Source organism: Nematolebias whitei, chromosome 9 (genome assembly GCF_014905685.2).
Source record: "Nematolebias whitei isolate Nwh7 chromosome 9, NemWhi1, whole genome shotgun sequence".
Taxonomy (NCBI): domain Eukaryota; kingdom Metazoa; phylum Chordata; class Actinopteri; order Cyprinodontiformes; family Rivulidae; genus Nematolebias; species Nematolebias whitei.
Window position 1 is genome coordinate 43,867,343 of NC_056506.1, and position 24,049 is coordinate 43,891,391.

General features: G+C 41.0%; 1 protein-coding gene across 1 annotated transcript in view; it reads right to left on the minus strand.

The window, feature by feature from the left end:
- Window positions 1–24,049, minus strand: part of ak5 (adenylate kinase 5) — a 101,171-nt gene that overhangs the window by 10,585 nt on the left and 66,537 nt on the right. Inside the window, exons 8-10 of the mRNA XM_037681882.1 lie at window positions 22,715–22,788; window positions 12,095–12,140; window positions 10,335–10,379 (exon numbers count right to left, since the gene is read on the minus strand). Coding sequence (XP_037537810.1) covers window positions 10,335–10,379; window positions 12,095–12,140; window positions 22,715–22,788 — 165 coding nt within the window. The remainder of the gene's footprint in view (window positions 1–10,334; window positions 10,380–12,094; window positions 12,141–22,714; window positions 22,789–24,049) is intronic.

A 24,049-nucleotide genomic window follows, 5' to 3' on the forward strand; every position in this document is an offset into this window, starting at 1 on the left:
TGTGATGGACTGGAAACCTGTCCAGGGCGTCCCTGTGATGGACTGGAGACTTGTCCAGGTGTCCCTGTGATGGACTGGAAACCTGTCCAGGGCGTCCCTGTGATGGACTGGAAACCTGTCCAGGTGTCCCTGAGATGGACTGGAGACTTGTCCAGGGTGTCCCTGTGATGGACTGGAAACCTGTCCAGGGCGTCCCCCGCCTCTTACACTGTGACTGCTGATTTTTAATTTTGCGTAAATATTCTACATTCACCTTATAATCTAGCTGTTTTTGCTACTTTTTGCCATCTTATTTTAATTTGTATTAAAAAAAAAAAGTAAAGAACATCTGTTTGCCTCTTTTATGATTGTCTATTGTTGTCGTCTTTCTTTGTAGAAATCAGGTCTCTCTTGTAAATGAGTCCTTGAGACTCAATGGGATTAACCTGTCTAAATAAAGGTTGAATGGAAATAAGTCTTTAAAGCAACCCCAGTAACTAAAATATCATAAAGTCTTACTAAGCTTTTTTTTAAAGCAAAGTTTTCTAACCGTTCTAACCTAAAAGTTTTCAGAAATATTTTATTTAACTATTTTTAAAATCTACAATTTCTCTTAGCCGGCTGCCATAGCACAGGGAAATCCCTTTGTATAATCCAACAACATTCAATCAGGTCATCTGGATTTTTTTTTTTTGGTCGTTTTGTCCTTCATCCAAAGGACTTCATCAGTCCGAGGAGCCACAAACAAACTCAGTCCCACAAGCAGCACACTCACATAGTGGACCAACCAGTTTGCTGGTGAGTAGATGGTTTCTGGAGCCCGCCCTCTCCCCTGTCGACTCCTCCGAGGCAGCCATAGCCAAAGTGGTTCAAAACATCCAAGTTCATGCTCAATAATTCAGGTAGAAAAAAAAATCCAACTAAATTCACTCAGGTCATCTGGACGTCTTTTTTTTTATTCATTTAAAAATTTTTTTTTTTTAGATGATTCATCCTTCATCCAAACTCCTTTGGATGAAGGATGAATCATCTCAACAAAAAAAACAAAAAAAAAAACATCCAGATGACCTGACTGAATTTAGTTGGATTTTTTTACCTGGATTATTGAGCATGAACTTTGACCCGGAAGCTTGGGGATTCCCCTTTTAGACACAAAGCTGGAATTCCTGATGACATCACTCCAGACTAATGAAAATTGAGTTTTCAAACCAGCACACTCACTGACGAAACTAGTTTGTCGCCAGGTGACGAATCACCACATTGCAGCTCATTTTAAAGCTTCTGAGAATCAGAACCTGAAAACTCAATAATTCCTCGATGCTGCTCGTTTTACCAGCACACGATTATATATTTGCGGGCGGGAAAGGTGCTTTAACGGAGAGATGAATGTGCAGAGATTACAGTCCTTCGCGAACATGTAGTGTTTTGATGTGAGACAGCGTGCAGGTGAAACGTCTACGGCCGTGAAGCTGCGTGAAGCAGTGATTTATCAACACGGCTCCATATTCATCAACATTCACCTTGGGTTCGAGTGTGGCCGCCCTCTGCTCACGTTCACAAACAAACGTCCTCATCGACTTCTTCCAAGACGCAGACACTCGGGGACGATCGTGAACTCCGAGAGGCTCGTAGGAAATCAGGGATGGGGCGATTATTGACTCGGTCGTTGTTTATTCAGCACAAAGGCACCACTTTAACCTCTCGTCTTCCAACAGTTCACCAGTGAGACATTTCTATTGGAGCAGAGCAGCTCATAACTCGTATGCATGCACAACGGTGCCAGCTCCATCCAAGATGGCCGCCACAAGTAAACGACCGTAGCAAAAATAAAAATATCTATAACTTGACGGATACGGAGGTAAATTCTGGTGTGGTAGCTGAATATCGTTCCTAACAAATGCCAGATTGTGCTTTATTTCTGCTTAAAACTTTTGCAATAACTGTTTGTGCAAACCTCCAGTCTGTTAGCAAAATATCTCAAGACCCACTGAGCAAATTTTAATGACATTCTCAGAAAATACTCATTGGATGTACAGTACGTCGACAGCTGATTAACTTTTGGAGTGATCCCAATTTTAGATGGCTGCTGCAGCTAATTAACATTAGCCGAAACAAAACTTACTGTAACTTAATCACCTTTACAGAGAGGGTCACCACGGTGAATAAGTCCTTCCTGACGCAACCACCGAGCTACCACAGCCCTCTGTGTGGAGCAGGGAGCTGCATCTAGGACACCCGGTGGAGCAGATGGTGGGGGTTCAGGGACTCACGATGGCCCAGAGTGGGGCAAATGAGGGTGGAGGCGGTTGTGCGTGCTTCACCTTTTCCACCCACATTTTGATGTTGTCGGTCCAGAGAATTGAGCCGGCGACCCTCCGATTACAGGTCCACCTTCTCTAACTTCTGCGCCACCATCCCCCCAGACGCTGACTGTTTAAAAATTGTGAAAACGGTTAAAAACTGTGCACTAAAACTTTGGTATCAACCCCGCTTGTCTTAAAATGTCCAACCAGTGAGGAGATCTTTGCTCAGTTCACCGGCATCTCATTACCTTTTAGAGTTGGCCACATTCAAGATGGCCGCCGCCGTTAATTGACTTTGGCAAACACAAAAATGTTTTTTGCTTTAAGCGCTAGCGGATAACGAGATCTCGTCGCATTGAACATCGTTTGTGTTTGACCAACATTTCTCATCGTGAAGTTTAAGACTCGGGCATTAAGGAGGCGGGCGACGTGAGTTCCTTCAAATGATTCTCAGCTTTCTTCTTATTGCGAGACCGTTTGTTTACTTTTCTTAATTATTTTAGGTCGAACTGTGTCTTGAGTCTTAGAGACGCTCGTTCTCTGAATTTAGGCTGCTTGTTTGGTTTCAGCAGCAAAAGAACAGGATAAAGATCATGTTTGGTGTTCCAAACATATGTATTCATCCCGGAGCGATTCATGACAAGGTTAGTGGCTCTCGTTGTGATTACACCTTTTCATCCGTCCTGGTATTTTTTCACTTTTTCAACACTTTGCGACTCGTGAACAATTTTTATTTTTTTTCAGCGCATTTCACTGCCGTATCATTTTTAGTGTCGTGATGATGGCGAGTGGTCTGCCCAACTGTTTGTCGTTGCGTTTGACTATAACGACTTCAAACAAGGTCCAAACAAAAGAACAGCAACTTGCAAAGTGTGTGGCATCAAGATAAGGCGCTGGATCAACATCTAATTTCATCAGGCATCTGAAAACACACCTGGACAGGTTGGTCAGTCTGTTGGGCTAATGCTAGCTGTTGTAGCCAAGAGATGCTAACTTGATTATTTGTATTTCCTGAAGATTTGAGAAGATGAATTGATCTTTGTTTGCTTGTTTACAGAGTATGGATACATCATTACTGTACGGTTAATTGATTATGTTGTGTTTCAATCCTGCTGCGGTCGTTATTACCGTCAGGCTTTTAGCGGGGCCTGCTAACGCAACAGAACCATGCTGCTAACCGAACCACACTGTAGATGTATTTCTTTTTCAACTTGGGCATCTTGTTTTTACTATTTTAGTAGTATTTTTAAAATTTTTGCTGCATGTTTTGGTATTTCTTGGGCGAGTCGAGCCAGTTGTTCTTGCCCTAAGCGTTTCATTGCATTGTTGACTTGTGTTGATTTTGCATGTCGGACATCGTGTGAGCAGCTCGGTCCATGGCAGGAGGCAAAGTGGCCGATGGAATAAATTGGAGAGCGCACAGATGGAGATGGGAGACGTTAAAGAAGACAAACAGTCGGGCGTAGAGCAAAAAAAAACACCCCGACAAAATAAATGAGTGAATTCTGGCCTAATACGAACAGATTCCCTTAAAGCTGCACCAAATAATTTGTTCATCTAAACGAGTTTAAATGGAAACTGCCGCAGTGGAGAGGAGATCGTTGCTTCTTCTAATCGAGACGCTTCGCTTATTTACATAAGTGGGGATGTGTCAGGGAACACACAAAAAACAAATTAAAATGAGAAATGTTCTTTCAAACGTCAAAAACAGGTTTTATTTATGAAAGTGAGCATTAGGAGAACTGAAGAAACCTTAGGGAATGAGGTCCGCTCAGTCTGGACGTCAACCAGCAGCAGAGAACAGAGCTGTAGCCGATTAGTTTCTGGAACCTGTGGGTACTTTCAGCCAACTTTCCCAACTTCAGGAAACATGATGCAGTCTGAGAGGAGTTTAGATGCTGCTGGTCAATCAGAAAACATCCCCGCTCAGTCAGCCCATCACAGTCATCTTTTAATCAAAAAACCTTTAGTTTCCAGCTGAAAACCCTCTGTTTTCATTGTGGCTTCACACCAGCAGCAGCACTTTCACTATTAGGATGCAAGGATACAAAATAAGAACTTTCTGCAGAGAGAAATATAAAAATGGAAGGGATGGAAATGAGGAAAAAAAAGAAGCAAAGGGAAATTGCATTAAAAAACCCTTAAGTTGGTTTTTCCCTCAGGCTGCGCCACATCTGATTTAAACGGACGGCAGCCACAGGAACCCCACGTCACGTGAAACATTTTTGGTATTCAAACAATCCTAGTGTGTGTGTTGGCTTGATAAAAGCAGGATGGATGTCCACAGGTTTCATAGATCTCTGACCTTTGCTTTAAATTCTGCCGCCTTGTGACGAGGCAATGCATCCGTCATCTTCACCCGCTTCTTCCTTTTCTGGTCACTGGTGCTCATGTCCTGCAGTCTTTGTGCGAGAGGCGGGGGACGTGACAAACAGCCATTCACAATCTCATCTAGGGACAATTTAGAGTTGCCAATCAGCCTAACATGCACGTTTTTAGTCTGTGGAAAGAAACCCGAGTACTCAGAGAAAATCCACCCATTCAGGGAGAGAACATGTAAACTCCACCCAGAAAGGTCCCGGCTGGGATTTGATCTGGCGACCTTCTTGCTGAGAGGAAGAGTTCTACCAAAATGAGCCACCCTTCTTATTATTTAGGGTGATTGACCCTAATATTGATATCGATACCAACATGGATATTGATCGATACCAGTGTAATGACATCAATACTTTAGCTTCAGTTTCTCTCCTGTATGCACAGCTGCGGTTTGATCAAAGACTCGAGCCGACTGTAAGTGTTGCTCCTGTCGCAGCACAGAGGCAGAGCCCACAGAGAGGCTGCTGGGAATATTTCTGTATTTATTGTGTTTTTTTTACTAATTATTTTTAATTTGTAATTATTTTTTCAAACCCAGAAAAGAAATTCAATTAAGAGGAGACATTTTGTTTTATGCCTTTATACCCTAAATATATTTTACTGTTTTATAACATTTGTTGCAGTGTGATATGTACAGTTTGTTTATTTAAGAAAAAAATCCAGAAAAGGAGTGCAATGAAGGGATGATTATTATTTAATAATCATAGTTTCTGAACACAAAGTTTTAATTTGTTCTCGAGTGATCATTTTGTGCACTTTGTTTAAGGGGAAAAAATCCAGCCATCACAAGATTTGGGGAAAATAGTTTTGTTCTATTTTTTCAGGAAAAAAACAACAAATGTTTATTATAATAAAGTATTTTTTATTTACTTTAAAATTTTGCCTAATTCTATTCTGGGTTTTAACTAATAAATGATCCAAAGGAAAAATCACAAAACACTTAAATGTCATCAAAATTCACCGTAATTATTAAAGTATCGTATCGGTGTCAGTATCAGCGATATTGGACCTGTATTTACTTGGTACCGATCAATACCAAAATTTTCAGCATCGCACACCACTATTGTAATTTACTCTTTTTATTGTTGCATGATTAAAGCTGATATATGCAAAACATATATTTTGTGTTCACAGTTCTTATTTTTCTATGCCTTGTTTAGTTAATTTTATCCTCATTTTGTACTTGTTTTACATGTTTTATGGAATTTTCTTTTTCTCTACAGTAGTCCCTCGCTACTTCGTGGTTCGTTTTTCATGGTCGCACTCTATCGTGGTTTTTCAAAGTAAGATTGGACATGATACACAATTGGCAGAATGATGGATGAGTCGTACGATTGGCATGGAATTGTTATTTAAAATAAATTATACTAAATTATTTAGCACCTGCTGCACCTGTGTACAGCCCACAACTGCAGGAGAAGCTTCCTCCTGCAGCAGAGAAGTGGGCGTGGCCAAAAGCGCAGGCAGAGAGTAGATTTCATGATATTCTTTGCTGTTTTAGAGTGTTTAGAGTTTAGAAACATTGTTTTGAATATTGCACGAGAGTGGAAAGAGTTTAAAATGCATATATATATATATATATATATATATACACTCAAATAAACTACTACTTGTACTACTATTCCTATTCCACAATTTTTCACTTATCGCGGAGCTTCAGGGTACGAATCCCCCGTGATAAACGAGGGACTACTGTATTTAGTTGATCCCTTTCATGCTACAACGATGCAGAGCTCCTCGTTGAGTATTTTACTGACTGTTTTTTTTTAGCCTGGATAAAGCAGTCACGTAAAATCTGTCACGTCCTCACAGTTGTGTTTGTACACGTTTCACATGTGGAGTTCTCGTATTTTTAGCCGTCATTTAGGTTGCGGTGCTAGACAGGGATGGATTGTAGCTGGCATGGAGGTTAATGATAGAGCTGGAAAACACAAAGTCTTCTTTATACCCATCAGCTTTTCAGACAAAGATCTGCTTGTTAAAATCTGATTTTAATCAGAGTCCTGTGTGAGTGGGCGATATCACGGCAGGTCAGGTGTTGAAACCTCTTTTACATGAAGGCTAACATGACAAAATCCCCTCTGAGCTTAATTAACACCAGCTCGTCTGAGTATTTGAGAAACAGGCTGCCGGCCCGACGAGAAGCTTCCTCTCAGCAGGAGCAGATAATTGGAAGAAAATGTCGCCGGCGTAAAAAACAATCAGCCTCGGATGTGTCTCCTGAACAGGATTCATACCACCTAATGAGGTGGCGGCTGCACCAGCTAACACTTTTTCAACTTTTGATCATGCAGAAAATGGCGTTTTAGAGACCCTGTTTGGTGTCTCGTCTTCTTTGCCTCAGTGGTGAAGAGTCAACGGTCTGCTCCATCTGAAGCTGTTGTCTTCGTGTTTCCAAAGAGGCTTAATTTAGCGCCGTACTCTACTCGAACATCCGACACTCAGCTCTGCCTGCGGGCTGCTCGCAGCACTTTGAACTATTAGCAGACTTATTCTAGCTGACAGGATTCACCTCCTTTAAAAACGGGGTAAACCTGGGAAAGGTATTACATTTGTGAGCGCCAGCAGGCAACATTTTCACTACAAGCTCTAAACATTAGTTCAAATTGGTGGGTATATAAAATATTCTTCTCGTCGTCTGATTGGTTGCTGACTCCATTTTTGTCCCCCGTTGCAAAGTGAGGGGGAATTGGAAATACCCTCTGTCCGTCCATTCATGTTGTGAGCATGATAACTTCAAAGTACAAACTTCCATTTTAGTGTGTGAGAAAAGTTCCTTCTGTAAATTAGAACTCCAGGACAAAATCCAAAATGGCTCCTGCCATATATCCATATATGTAAACCATGTGAGCTGGATAACTTAAAAAATTATCAATGAGCTGACTTTCATTTTGGTGTGTGGCTTCATCAAGGCACCTATCAAAAAGTGGGTGCCATGTCAACAAAGTTAAGCTTGTATATTTCAAATGTTTATTCCTCTTAATGTTGATGATTATAACTGATAACTAATGAAAACCCCAAATTCAGTATCTCAGAAAATTAGAATGTTAAGACCATTAAAAAAAAAAAAGATTTTTAGAAATGTTAGCCAACTGAAAAGTATGAACATGAAAAGTATGAGCATGTACAGCACTCAATACTTAGTTGAGGCTCCTTTTGCCTGGATTACTGCAGCAATGCGGCGTGGCATGGAGTCGATCAGCCTGTGGCACTGCTCGGGTGTTACAGGTTGCTCTGATAGTGGCCTTCAGCTCTTCTGAATTGTTGGGTCTGGTGTATCGCATCTTCCTCTTCACAATACCCCATAGATTTTCTATGGAGTTAAGGTCAGGCTAGTTTGCTGACCAATTAAGAACAGGGATAACATGGTCCTTAAACTGTGTGTGCAGGTGCCAAGTCCTGTTGGAAAATGAAATCTGCATTTCCATAAAGTTGGTCAGCAACAGGAAGCATGAAGTGCTCTAAAACTTCCTGGTAGATAGCTGCGGTGACCTTAGAAAACACATTGGACCAACAGATGATATGCCCCCCCCCAAACCATCACTGACTGTGTAAACTTGACACTGGACCTCAAGCAACATGGATTCTGTGCCTCTCCTCTCTTCCTCCAGACTCTGGGACCTTGATTTCCAAAGGAAATGCAAAATATACTTTCATCAGAGACCATAACTTTGGACCACTCAGCAGCAGTCCAGTCCTTTTTGTCTTTAGTTCAGGCAAGACACTTCTGATGCTTCTCTTGTTCAAGAGTGGCTTGACACAAGGAATGTGACAGCTGAAAGCCATGTCTTGCATACATCTGTGCGTGGTGGTTCTTGAAGCACTGACCACAGCTGCAGTCCACTCTTTTTTGAATCTCCCCCACATTTTGGAATGGGTTTTGTTTCACCATCCTCTCTAGGGTGTGGTTATCCCTATTGCTTGTACAATGTTTTTCTACCACATCTTTTCCTGCCCTTCACTGCTCTGTTAATGTGCTTGGACACAGAGCTCTGTGAACAGCCAGCCTCTTTAGCAATGACCTTATGTGTCTTGCCCTCCTTGTGCAAGGTGTCAATGATTGTCTTTTGGACAGCTGTCAAGTCAGCAGTCTTCCCCATGATTGTGTAGCTACAGAACTAGACTGAGAGATTTAAAGGCCTTTGCATGTGTTTTGAGTTAATTAGCTGATTAGAGTGTGGCACCAGGTGTCTTCAATATTGAACCTTTACACCATATTCTAATTTTCTGAGACACTGAATTTGGGGTTTTCATTAGTTGTCGGTTATAATAATCAAAATTAAAATAAATAAACATTTGAAATCTATCAGTCTGTGTGTAATAATTAACTTTTTCACCACCTTCAACATTTGAGGAAATTATGCTTTCAGGTACTGTTTCCTCAAATAGTTGGGGTGGCCCAAGAATATGTTGTTGCCCAAAAATATGTTATGTTATGTTGGGCCAAGGCCACCACTGGACACCCCCTGCCTCCACCATTTCACTTGGTGGTGGACAAAATTACTCGGAACTCACTCTGCGCCGCCTCGAACAAGCAAAATAATAAAAACTCACCTCTTTCCTTCTTCTCAGTGTAACTCTTACCCACTTGATTATCCTGCACCAAAAACATTAAGGTTTCCTTGTTTTCTCTGTTTAAGTCCAGTCCAGAAAAACACTCATCTTGAAAACTACAAACCTCTCTCGGCGATGAAGGACATCGGCTTACTGCTTGTTATAGAACCGAATGTTTTGTGATAAGTATTGGTGATTTTGAACTGCATAGAAACTACTTTAGCTTTGTCTGCATTAAGTGGTTTGTAGTAAATAAGATCCAAACTTTCAGTTAGAGGGGACCAGGAGGCGTCTTCAGGCTGAAAGCAAATGTCTGGAGGTATTCCAGCTTGTAGAAAGTTAAAGGGAAAATGATTTGAAGACAAGATGGAGACGAGTCAGACATGGAAACAGTATGATGGACATCTACTGTACTTACTTCTTCATTCGCAGCATTTTGACTCATTTAACTTTTATAATCTCATTTGAATGCAACCTGTTTTATGCTGCAGCACTGAGCTAAATGTTTAGTTTCTCTAAGCTCAGGATTGTTTTAGGCTTGATTATGGATGCAACGAGATGCCTCCATAATTGTTTAATAATCCTATCACAGCCCTCTGAATCAGAAAAAAATAACTTTTTTTGGTCTGTAGGAGGAAATTAAAGTACCTGAATAAAACTTGCTCAAACATGCAAACTCCACTTGGTAAGGGTGCAGCCCAGTATTGAACGTTAAAACTTCTTGCTGCAGCTCTAACCACTGCACCACCGTGCGCATCAGTAGTGCAAATGAATTATGAGCGCGCATCCTCAATTTCAACTTGGTTTTAAGTTTAGATTCAACTGCAGGACTTATTTAAAATCTTTCTTTATTCTTTTTCTGCCCAGTTTTCTTTCCCACGACTCTTATTTTCGCATAATGATAGTTTGTTTTGCACAAATGGACCAGAAATGACCCGAAACACAACATTTCCGTCTGAGCAGCAGTCTGAGTTAAATTAGGCTGTTTGACTAACAGATACAGTCAACAACAGCTTATTATCGCCTTGTTATTATCTTCCTAATGAGGTCGGCTGCACCAGCGCTGATTTGCATGTGTTTGTGTGCAGGGCAGCCAGGAGGAACTGGAGCTGGTTTACTTACCCATCATGAAGATGACCTTTGGTTTCTTCTGTTCTGTGCAATAACCTGTCAGAGGGAAGGAATTCACCGTTTAGCATCAAGTCTCACCCCTTTGTTTATATGTTTTTCATTCAACCTTTATTTATACAGGTTAGTTCCCATTGAGCCTCGAGGACTCATTCACGAGCGAGACCTGTTTCAGACAGACACAAGTAGATGAGGAAAAGAGAAACACGAGGAGAGGTGGTTAAAAAAAAAATCGTATCTCGCACTATGTCCTGGCTGAGGCACAGTGTGAAAGTTGCAAAAAAAAAGACCTTGCACGTAAACAGTAACATATTAATGACATCATAATACATTAATGCATGAGGAGGCCAACAAAGGCAGTGTTGTCTGTTGACACTGCAGGATAGTTCCATAGTCCTGATAAGAGATGGTGCAGTGTCTATCAGCCGACTCAGCTCTGATACAGGTCCACAGATGTCCTCGGGAAGGGAGCGGGTGGGGGGGGGGGGGACATAGCAAAACTTCTTGTTCACATAACCTCCAGGAGAAATTTGAGATTGCCTATTCAAGGCCAAGTGGGGAAGCTAGATTCAGATAACAATTGTTTTGGGACAGGCCGACTGCTTGATTTTATTTTTTTAATGTCTGCCTTCATTGTTCTGCTGCTACCTCTCAGTTGTGACTCCAAACAGCCACATTTTGTGGTCACTCTGCCTGGCTGTGCTTGTAGCCTTCTCCAAGGTCGATTCCTTCACGCCAGCAAATTCCAGGAGCCGCAAGTGGCCTGCGATTCTCAGAAATCACGTCCAGCTTACGTCTTGGCTCACAAAGCATCTTGAGTGCTCGAAGCGCGGCACATTCCTTCACACAAGGCAGGCAGCCTCATAATTGCCAGAACCGCTGCCAGTGTCTTCGGAATAAGTCCAAAAAGCAGAAATCCTGTTATCATAAATCCAATTATGTACGTGTCTTCTACATCCTCAGCGGACAATATGGACAGACACCATCTTCCACTGCCCCCAGGGATCCATAGTGTATCCAACTGCTAGTGTCCCTTCAGGGCATGAGGGCTCTCCTTTGCCCTGTCTTCTTGTCGAGAAAATTTTATAAATTGTGTTGAGACCAGCTGACCAGATCCATAATTTACAATTCAGAAGATGTGCAAAGAGAGGTGCTAAGTTTCACAGGACAAGAGAGCAGAAGCAGGAGGGAGGCAGGAGCGGGAGGAAACGCATCTTTGTCGAGAGCAAGCAGGAAGTTTCTGTGCAAATGCTGTTCGTTTTACAACTTTACGACTGTTTTCCTGTAAATCAAGCCTAAAGATCTTACTTTAACTGGTCCAACCTGAGCCCTGAAATCATATTTAACCCACCGAACAGCCAGCTGAAGATCTCAATCAGCTGTATGACTTCACTCTCCAAGCAGAAACCGAAACATGCTCTCATTGAAAAACAGTCCTGTTCGCTCACGTCAGTTTTCTACAAAAATTAAAATCATCCTCCAGCGCAGCTTGTTGACGAGCTCTGCTGTCCGTCTGACTTCATACAGACAATTGTTTTCTGTCAGAATTTAAGAACAATTTATCATTTAAATTAATTTTAGCTGCCTGTTTTGGAGGAATGACCGAAGTTTACAGCCTTATCCTTTCAAGTAGATTCTGTTTTAAACACTCTGTTCTAAACAGGCAAGAGAACAGATTCAGTTTCATTAAAATCTTTAAAATAAAAGTGACGAGTGCGTTTCCTTCTCTTCAGCTGCATATTCAGTGAACTTACTTTCTGTGGCTCCTTCATCAAAACCGATGTCCTCCTCGTCTTCAACCTGGAGAAACACACAAAACGTTTTAAGATGATCCAAAACTTTATTTTTTTCAACATACCACTAATGAAAAAAGGAAACAAAGATTTTTTTGAGCGGATCTGTTCAGAAAATGAGAATCATTAGACTAAAGTACAATGAAATTAGAATCAGGCCCATTCACTGCAAAATCTAACCATTATTTTTTTTTTCTGTACAAAGATTTAAAAATGTATTACTAATATAAAGACCAGTATATTTGTATAAGTGTGTCGTATCTATCTTTTTGAATGCACGATTGTTCACAGCTAGAAACTGGGATGTAGATCAGTCTCAACTATAAACATGTTCAATTTAATTTTAAAAGATAAAGTTTCAAATAAAGAATTTACATAATCTGTCAGAGCTTGGAGTATGTATTTGTAGATGACTCTCAACTACTACCACATCACATTTTAGCTTAATATCTGTGGGTATTTTTGTGTTTTCTATGGTTTAATAGCTGAGGTAGCCATTTGGTGTTGGGTTGACTCTAAAAGTTAATCAGCTGCAGAAACACATCCAACGGTTACGTCCTGTGAGATTCATTAAAATACATTCTCATGGGATATTTTGCTAACAGACAAACAAGTCCGAATCCAACAGTTAACACCAGACTCTTATCCAAAGCTCCCACATGATCTGTTGGCGCTCAGAGTATGTAATGTGAATGACTCTCAGCTACTACCACACTGAATTTGAGGTTATTTGTGGAACTGACTGAGTTGTATATATTTTTGTGTTTGCTGTGGTTGACTTCCTGTGGCAGCCATCTTGACTGGGGTTACGTTAATCAGTTGTAGATGCACTTTCATTGATTACGTTCTGAAAGTTTCTTTAAAATCTGTGCAGCAGTTTGTGCGATATTTTACTAACAGATCATCTGGCTTTAATGTCAGCAGGTGATAATCACACACTATTAATTATAATTTAATTAAAAACTGTCAACAAAACAAAGCTTAAACTCTTTATTCACGTCTCACAAGCGGCAAGATATGATTGTGACTGGAAATGTTTCTGAACTGGGACGACGTCGGAGTCAAAAATTCCTTGACAAGATGCCGAATTATCTCCTCCGTTACAGTCTGACTTGTTTTTTATTCAGCTCAAAAGTAAAAAAAAAGAGGTTTGATTAGTTAAAGAGCATAAAACTCAGAGTGTCTGAGCTGGGTGGCCAGATCAGGTTTTCTTCATGTGTTTGCTGGAGTTTGAAAACGACTGAGCAGCACGTTTCCCTCAAAAGACCTGAAACAAACGACGACCGTCTTCAATCCAAACAACTCGTCACGAGCTTCCTCGCCTCCGTGTTTTGTCACTTCCCACTGAAAAACGTTTGAAAGTGCGAAGGCTGACTTCATGTCGGAGAAAAACGAGCTCTCAAAGACTCGTCGGACGACCGGCAGCTCTGAGAAGAAACTGATGCATCTTTGTGTTAAACATTCCTTCAGCTCGTTCAGCTAAACACGGTTTTTATTTTGATTAAATCAACAAAAACACGCAGATGAACTGAACAGAGAACGCAAGTAAACCTAAATGTTTTTGATGCGAGATGGCGGAGAGTGATGAATCCTGTGGCGAGTGAAGAAAACGATTAAATCCACCACTAGGCCAATGGCGGAGCCAGGGGGTGGCCAATGGTGGCCTTGACCAACTTAGATTAATCTTCAACCACCCAACAGGCCACACCAAACATCTGAGGAAACTAATTTTAAGTAATATAAAAACTAAAAGTCAGTTTCCTCAAATGAGGTGAAAGGTGGTGCAGAGGTTAGAGGAGTTGGGCGTGTGATCAGAAGGTCGCCAGTTCAACCCCTCAGACCGCCATCAAAAATGTGGGTGGAAAAGGTGAAACGCCCGCACCTGCCTCCACCATCATTCGCCCTGCGCTGGGCCCTTGAGCAAGGCCCTTAACCCCCATCATCTGCCCCCCCGGGCACCCTAGATGGCAGCTCTCTCCTCCACACAGAGGGCTGTGGTAGCTCGGTGATTGCATCAGGAAGGACATTGGGCGTAAAAAGAACAAGTCAAGTCTTGGCATGAGTTAGTTCATGTGGCGACCCCTGAGGAAGGGAGCAGCCAAAAGAAGGAAAAAAAGTTTCCTCAAACGATAGAGGTATATATGGCGGTGGCCATCTTGGATTTTAACATGGCAACCCATGATAGTGACACTTCTTACGCCTAGATGCAGCCACACACCACAATGGAAGTCGTGGCTTACCTTCAAGTACTCCTGCTCACAAAGTCTACATAGATACAGGTGTAATAGAAAAAAGATGCTTTACAGGAAAAAGTTACTTAACTTTGAGGTAAATAAACTGTAGTTATTGTTCTTGGAGTACAAATATCTGGTTACAACCTTTAGGGTAACTTGAGTCAAAATTGTTGCCAAAGTCAACAATCTGAAAGTTGCTGTAACTCAGTGAAACTGACAGATATGTAGCTAAAACTACAGTGTGGTAGTAGCTGAGAGTCATTTACAACAAATAGTCTGAGTGTGACATCTCACAATAACGCATGAGATTGCATGTGATGTCATTTCCAAGGTTTGTGGACTAAATGGCAGGAGATATGCATTCCTTATCTGGAAATATTTTTGAGTCAACCAATCGCCTCTTTTTAGCTTCATGCATGATGTGAAAAACCCACAAGACTTTAAAAACGTGCTAATTTCAGCTAATCTGAGGAACATGTTCCAACTCTTAACCGAAGCAGATTTATTTTTCAAAGAATACCTGCAACAGATTTAGACTTCAGTGATAAATGAGAGTCCAGCTGATGGTGACGGTGGTCAATAAATATAATTAAGTGTGCCAAATCTGCATGTGTGGAGCTTCAGGGTAAAAAACATACCAAAAACAAACAAATAAAAACAATTTGTTAGTAACTTTTGATTATCTGAGAGGAAAAATGTGGGTGTAAAAGGACAATAAATTTTATCATTAATTTTCTCTCCTATGATTTAAACTCGTTGTTGCTGAACTGGACCGTGACGCTCCAAACTGTGTTCTGGGGTTATTTCCGCTCCGTGCCAGAAGTCGTCAGAAAACCAACATTTTCTTCTGACAGACGTCGGAAGGAAAACAAACTCCGCTGACATTTGCGTCTCCGGCTGACTCCTCCCCGCTCCGCTCGTAAAGGTTGTGATTTGGACGTTTGTTCGCCTGCGGAGCGGTCGGCGTGACGTGTAGCTGGAGTCGGGGAGCAGCGAAGGAACGGGGGTAAGGACAGAAACTGGGCGCTGCTGGTGATGAATAAATGCTGCCAGTAAGGAGGAGGGCCGGGTGTCACTTTGGCACATCCATACACCAACTGGTCTGATAACTCGGAGGCAGAATCATCATGCACCGCTTCCACGTGACACATAAACACTAAAATATTCATTGAAGATTGACGGATGAGTTGGACTAATTTGTGCTACAAAAAGAACAGGCTCACAATGATACAAACATAAAAACATCTTTGCGATCTGTTTTGTTGTTTCAAACAAATGTGAAGAAATGCACATCACCGTCTGAGTTGCAGACCAAAGTTTTAAAGATCTGACACAGTTTATTAGAGAAACAGAAGGACTTTTATTGTCATTCAGTTTTTTTCTGCTAAATTCAGCTACTTTTCTTAGCCCTTAACTGCATTTTATTTTATTTTATAATAATGATAACAATAATAATAATTCTAACTATTTATGCTCCTTTAAGCATCTATCTGCTCATTTCAGCTTTTTGTAGCCTTTTTTTTTTTTTTTTTAGATAATTTCAGATTTTCATAATCTTATTCAGCCTCTCTTGGTCTATGTCGGCTTATTCTGCTACATTTCTACTTTATTACCGTACTTGCTGTTGTATGTGTCACATTGTAGATGAACAGATGCTCAGATATATTCATCAATTAACGCGGATTCCTCATTTTTCTGAACTGAATAAAACGTGCATTGAATTTAATGAAATGCAAACGTGAGACGTCATTTATATTTGACCCATCAAAATGAATGCGGTCATTTATTTACAGAATCAAAGTTTAACATCAAACATTTACATTAATTTGGCAAATTATGAAAATAACAACATAAGCAATCAATCAGGAAAAATCGTACGGCCATGATTTTTCCGTTGCTTCACCACAGACATTTATGAAAACTGTACAATTATGATCTTTTACCCACACGGATGTGGATGAGCACTTTACACAGACATTTCTAAATATCTGGAAGAATTTCTACTTGAGAGAAAAGTTTCAAGATGGGAAAGAAGTTAAAGAAGAGTAAAAGATGGGGTTTGAGGGAGTGTGTTAACAGAACGGCACTCTCTGGGCTTTCTTCAGCTTTTCTTACGGTACACTTCGGTGGTGAAATCGACTCTTTTACCTGGAGATGTCTCAGGCGAGATTCCGTTTAACGCACCCTTCAGCGTCTCCGTAGGATGCTGTTACTCCTCCGGAGTAGCAGCTTTTTGTCCCTCACAGCTCACCTCAGTGGAAAATGTTATAATCCCATGAACCTCGGAAGAGCTCTGTTGTCATGTCAGGATCTTCCCGTCTCCCAGAACTGGGCTTCTCCGCACAGAACTGGACAGAACTGAACTCCACCGAACCGAGTGGAACCCTCACAGCACTCCAGCAGAACTGAGTAGTTTACAGATCTGAGTAGACCAGGAAGTACCGACATTTTAAAGAGCCCTTTTCCCGGTCCATACGGGAGTCTCCCATTGGCCAGAACCGACCAGACGGGGTGTGTTTTGTGACGTAAAAGGTTAGAATGCAGCAAGAATTGTTATGGAAAGATCAGAAATGTTCTCACAGACAGAGAGAGTTTTGTTTTGGCGCGTTTCAGAAACAGGTGCCAAAACCTGTATATTTATGTCTGAGAGGATTCTAAAAACATGACAGTTCGTTCCAACAACTTGTTTTGCGTTTGACTCCAACCTTGGACCAACTTACACTTGCTCATTCAAAGGCAGAAAATCAGAAAATGCATAATTATTCTGTAACGGCTTTAACATGAGTTCTAACTTTGCATGAGAATAAAAAATCATTACACAGTTAATAAAATTGATTAGTTCACTGCAACATCTAAAATGGTTTGAACTAAGACACTTTGATTATCAACATTTGTAAAAATAGTAATGATAATAAAAAGAGTGTTCTTTTCACTTGAATCTTCAAGAAAGAAAGTCTCAGGATGGGTGAACCTGTATTTCTGGATTCAAATCAATAAAATGACAGTTTCTGTCCCACAAGGTTCTTAAGGTCAAGGGTTTTGACCTTAGGCTTAGTCGTGACACCAGATTAAGTTCACTACAACATCTATTATGCAATACCGCTGACGCGTTGCGTTTGTTACACGTCACCGCTGACCACCTGGAAACGTGGGCCGGTGTTGTGCCAAAAGTCGATTGGCTGCCAAATGGCGGCCGTGGGAGCGTGCACGAGAGGACTTTAACAAGAATTTAACAAGATTAACACTTAAAAACAAATATTTGTTTGCTCAAAATTTAACAAAGGTGTGTCTCAGTTGAATTTTCCTTAATAAATACACTTTTACGTCAAATCAGCTGCATTTCAAAAGCCAATTCGCAGCTGCAGGAGTGCACAGAGGGAGGACTCGCTGTGCGTTTCTTCAAAATTTCGAAAGATAACCACCTAAACAATTTTTTGTTTGCTCTAAATTATAGTAAAGGTGTGTCTCAGTTTAACTTTTCCCTAATAAATGCACTTTAATGGTCAAATCAGCTGCATTTCACCTGGGCGGTGCAGCGACATCAAGCTGGTTTGACGTTTGTTTCAGGAGTTCTGGAGCGAGAAAAAGGTGGCATGGTACGGCAAGCAAAGTATCTCATTAATAACCACTTTTACCTATTAATGAGACACTTGGCTTGCCATATTACTCGAGGGTCCTCTAGTGGCTGAAAATGGTAGTGTTCTATATTTTCCATGTCAGAATGAATGAACTCATCACATTTCAGCCAAAAATTGGTTATAAATATGGTAAAACAAACAAACAAATACGTCGCTTCGCTGTCTTAAGTCGCAGGCATGCTAATTTATGCAAAAAGGTGCGACTTATACAGCAAAAACTACGGTAAGCCTTTTCTACACATTTCTGCAATTTTTTTACTTTACTGATTTCTACTTTTATTTTCCTACATTGTGTAGTATGCTAAAGGCTAGGTTAGCTTGGTGAGCTTCAGAGCTCCACTACAGTCATATTTGAATAACGGGTTCTCTCTTTTTCGAGCTACTTGACAGATATGTGACAGAGGTACTGTGTTGTCGATGGTTTAATCGGTGACATGAGACGTTAATTTTCTTTGACCCATCAAAATAAATGTGGTCATTTATTAACAGAATCAAAATTTAACATCAAAACATTGTACACTTGATTAGACTGATCGGCTCTGATTAATAAAACTTGGCACGTAATAAAAACAACAGACATTTCTGAAGATATCTGGATTAATTACTGGCAAGATAGAAGTTTAAAGATGGGAAATGAAGGAGTTTGAATGGAGGGAAAAGATGGATGAGGAAAAGTGTGTTGACGAGGAATGGCACCCTTCATCCGACCCCAGCTCAGCCCTGGTACACTAGGTAGTGAAGCGACTCGTTACCTTTGCAGTAGATAGGTCAGCTCCGGTACGGAGTTCCATTTCAACGCTACCTTTCAGCGTCTCCTTAGGATGGCTGAGAATCGTCCAAAGTAGTGACGGTACTCCGTTCAACAACACGCTCACCTCCCGGGTAGGTACACAGCGAGCTGTGAGTCCATCAGAGGTTCCACTCAGATGTGGAAGGCTCCATAATCCCAACTCGACTCAGAAGACTGAGTCTGAGAAAAACTCAGAAGAACTCCTAGGAACTCCAGCCGAACTCCATCAGAACCAGAAGAACTAACGAAACTCACCGAACTAAAAGAACTAATGGAACTAGGCAGTGTCGACTTTTAAAGAGTTCTGCTTCTGGTCACTTTTAGGAAGTCCTGATTGGTTGAAGGAACCAACAGGGGTATGGTTTTAGTGACGTCAGAGGGTCATTACAAGTCAAGAAAACATCAGAAATGTTTAGGAACGGTTAGTTACAGACGAGAAAATATTTGAGAAATGACAGACTTACAGGTTCCAGTTTTCTTGTTTCTGTCTGACAGGTTTAAAAACACGACAGTTCGTTCCAATAACTTGTTTTTGACTGTCTCCGACTTTTGACCGACATCACTCCTTCTCATTTCAGACAGAAGATCAAAAATGCATAATTACTTTGTAACATAGACATTTAACTTGATTTCTACTTTGAATGAGGATTAAAAAAATCATTAATACTGTTTCACAGTTGATTTAAAATGAGTGGTTCACTTCTTTAAAAATGGTTTGAACTAAACACACTTTTGATTATCAAAATATTGTAAAATAGTAATGATAATATAAAAAAGAGTGTTCTTTCAATTGATTAGTTCAGGATACAATTAGAAAGTCTCTGGATGAGCTAATTTGTATTTCTGGATTCAAATCAATGAAATAACAGTTCCTGTCCCATGAAGGTCTTCAGAGGCAGGTTTGATCGGAGGCCTAGTTCACTACAATTGTGTATTTAATTTTTTATTTTTTGGATTAAATAATCTTTTAATCTATCATATTGTATCCTTATGGGTGTGTTATCCCACCTGTACAATGAGTTAAACACAGTTTCAGATGGTGAGATGTTGACGTCTGTAAAGAAGTTCTTTCAGCAGGAATAAACCAGAGGGGGTGGACAGTTCAGAGGGAGAGAACATCTCAGAGTCTGCAGCTTTCTCTGATCAGCACTTAAAAAAAAAATCCATCCGCCTCATATCAAAAGCCACAGATGTGAGTTGGCGAGGTGGCACAGCATCTCTGCTCCACATCTCCGGAGCGCCTGTGTCACTGCTCGACAGGGGAAGGGTCACACGGGGACATCTCCGCCTTCAACCTTTCCGCCTGATTTGTCTGCGCGTCATTTGCCCTCGAGCTGCTCAGCGTTTTTACTTTACGTCGATTACGACTTGTTGTATGAACACAGGTTTAAATGTGTCTGCATGAAGAGCACAGGACAACACTTGGCCACTGATCATCTAAAGGTCAGTTGCATAACAAAGACTGTTTTATGGGAAATAACTACCAGTTCTGAAGCCTTTTAAGCTCTCAGGATGCTGAACGCAGCACCTGGATGTGAGATGGATTCACTTTATGCAACATCAAAATCAAAACTTAATTTTAAATATTAGTTTCCTGTAAAAGTACAACAGATCTAAGTTTTTTCCTCTAAGCAGTTAAATATGTACTGATGAATAAAACTCCAGTTTTAACGGATCTGCAGTATTCTGAGCACTTCAAGGACCTCTCATGCTCCAGGTCATAGTTCACTATTATCCAGCAGTGAACAGGATGGACTCAACATGAGGTGCATTTAGCAGCTGGTCGAAAGTATTTTCCAGAAAATTCAATCTTTCTCAAGGCCGTCTGATTGACTAGTTCAGATTGCCCATTTGTGCAGCTTCTCAAAATGCTCTTTGTTGGAGTCTGAAAGGGAATTGTACTCATCGTTACAAAGCTGGAGAATCTAAATACGTAACTGCAAGGTGACGAGCTGGTGACAGGACGTCAGCTGTTTACAATAAAGAGGGCGACAGAGTTCCCCTTTAACCTGTTTGATGACATTTGACCAGAAGAATTATTAATAATAAACGAGAGAAGAGTTCATCTCTTAATTAGAAGTAAGGAGGTAGGAAGAGGCGTTACCTTAAAGGGAGGACCTAAATTTACTGAGTCATTAACATTTGGTATTAAAAAAACAACAAATAAATAAAAACAAACTGTGCCCACTTGGTGCGCTGCATCAACTAGATGGATTCATTGAAAGACAAGGACACAAAGAGACCATGAGGGCAAAGAAAACCAACATCACTTCAAGTCCAACGAAGACAGACCAACCAGGAAGGAAACCCAGACTTCAGACTCTCCTGCAACACTCCAGCTCCTCCAGGAAGATCTCAAGAGGTTCTTAGACCAAAGATGGGAGTTCTTCACCTTGTCTCTAAGGCTGAGCTCGGCCACCATATGAATGAAGCTCATTTTATTTGTTGCATCCAGAATCTTGATCTTGTGGTCATGGTTCATGCCTCAAGAAGATGGACCAGTAAATCCAGAGTTTTACCTGTTGACTCAGCTCTTTCTTGACCATGACAGACTTGAACATTGCCCTCATTAAAGGTCCTGATCCATCTCCTGCTCCATCTTACCATCACCCAGGAAGAAAACTACCAGGAACTTGAACACCATCGCTTGAGGTCAAGACTCATCCCTGATCCAAAGGAAGCGTTCCACCTTTTTCTGATTGGGAACGGAATCAGACTCTGATTCCAATGAAGATCTCAATGAAACCCCATAGAAGAGACAACTGAGCTTCCTAAACTAGACGCCCTCCACAGGTTTTGCTTTTGCTATAGTTACCCCTAAAGATGACTCCACACTCTGCAGTACCTCCATTAAAATACCAATGGTAAGTCACGTGCCCTCCTCAAATCCACAAAACATGTAAACTGGAGAGTAAAACTCCCATGACCCCCTTCAAAAACTCTGCAAGGGTGAAGCTCTGGTCCACTGTCCACCATTCAACACTATGTGAACATTTGTCCACAGATGGTTCTAAATGTAAACTTGGTTCAAGTCAGTGGTGTGTTGAACAGCAGCGGCATCACTTTAGGGCTGGTTTTACTCAAAGACATCTATTTTCAGCTGCAGTGATTGTTCTTTTAGTTAGAATCAGCCGTGAGACTCCAACAGTATGATACTGCCCCCTCCGTGCTTCACTGAAAATAACTAGACAACAAACAAACTCTGAACTGAATAAACTAAATGTGATCATAACAACAAAATGCACCTTGGTTGGAAAACAGCTTTAAAACTCTTCAAAATAAGAAATAAAAAGAAAAGTACTCATTGCTTAAAAAAAAAAAACAAGTTGAAGAAAATCTCAGGAAAACAGTTTCCAGACTGGCAGGATGTAAAATGAGACAGAGGTTGGGGGTTATTGTTGGGGTTGTTTTCTTCACCGGCAGCAGATTGTGTGGAGGAACGGAGCTGATGTGAAACGTCGCCAAGCGCTAACAAAACTCGCTATCTCAGGACGTTTGCAGCCCTGACTCATCCGACCTTTGAAATGATTTCAGTTTGCCACTTCTGAAAAGGCAATTTGCATTTTTCATTTCTGTGACGCTGCAAGTAAAGAGCGATGAGATAACAAAAGCTTGGGATGTGGAAATGAGAGTTTATCTCGTTAGCGATGGCAATTTAAAAATTGAATTCTTGTAACAGAACAGAGGCAGTATAATTAGATTATTACTAAGCTGATGTTTATACAGCTCAAACAGGAGTCATTAGAATAACATCGTCATTAGACGTTGGAGTATTTCAAATAGTAAATATGTCCAAGTCTTAAAGTGCAGCAGTTCCCATTGATAAAAACCAGAACAGTTCAGTCCTCGTGGTTTTGGACACGCTCTGGAGAAACAACCAAATATATCAGGTGCTCAGCGTGACACTGCACCATCTTACCTCATCAGTCTTGCAGGCTACATCTGACAGGCTGCTTGTTTCACCCAACAGACTGAGGTCCAGCTCACTCGGGCCTAAGGAAAGAAAAATCCAACCATCAGAACGTAATGCAACCTAATCTCTACACCTGACCAGGGGTTCTCAAACTTTTTGGGTTCAGGGACCCCTTACAGGGGAGAAAAAGTTTCAAGGACCCTCTCATATTTATTAAATAATTTTCTTCAATTTGTCTCTGTTATGCCTCCAGGTCTAGGGGGCGTAACATAAATGGGGGCTCGTCCGGGATAATTAAAGAGGATCTCTGTGTAGGGGGCTGTAACAGTCTCTTTAATGCAATGAAAATATGTGTGTAACATAAATACTTAAGGCTTGTTCTTTAATTGTTAATACCATTTTTATACTTTTAAACATGGAGTATTTTTTATTCAAGATACACATAATTAACAAAAATTTTTAACTTCAACTTCCAAAAATTACAGTTTTGAGAAAATTAACAGCATCAACAACCACTTTAAAATTAAAATTTTGAATAAAGTAGATGTGATTTCCTGCATTTTGGTGTATTTTAATGGGTTGTTAAATATCTACAGGCTTGTAAAACAAACAAAAAAAAAACCTTGCAGACCCCCAAGCACTGGCTCACAGACCGCCGGGGGTCCGGGGACCCCAATTTGAGAACTACTACTCTACACAATACCTTGATGAATTTTACTTTTACTTTACGCTTACATACATCTGTATTAACTTTAGAAAATACAAAAAAGAACTGAGTTAATTTAACAGATATTGAGCAACAATCTGATGTGGTAGTATCTGAGAGTCATCCCCACAACTTCCTCTGAGTGCTGTTAGATCATGTGGTTTAAAATTCATCATGTAAGACAGCGGGGCAATGCTAGACCAATCTGTAAATAAAAATGTAGCCAGGGCGGCATGGTGGAGTAGTTGATGAGAGCGGCCGCCTCTCAGCAAGAAAGTCGTTGGATCAAATCCCGGCTGGGATCCTTTCTGGGTGGAGTTTGCATGTTCTCTCTGTGCATGCGTGGGTTTTTTCCGGGTACTCCGGTTTCCTCCCACAGACTAAAAACATGCAGGTTAGGCTGATTGGTAACTCTAAATTGTCCCTAGGTGTGAGTGAGAGAGTGAATAGTTGTTTCTTGTTTGTCTCTGTGTCCCTGTGATGGACTAGAGACCTGTCCAGGGTGTCCCCCGCCTCTCGCATATTGACTGCTGGATATGGGGACCAGTGACCCCCATGACCCGGACCAGGGCTATTCAACAAAACTGGGGCCACCGTTTCTGAAAGCCAACAGCTCGGGGGCCGGACATCCACTG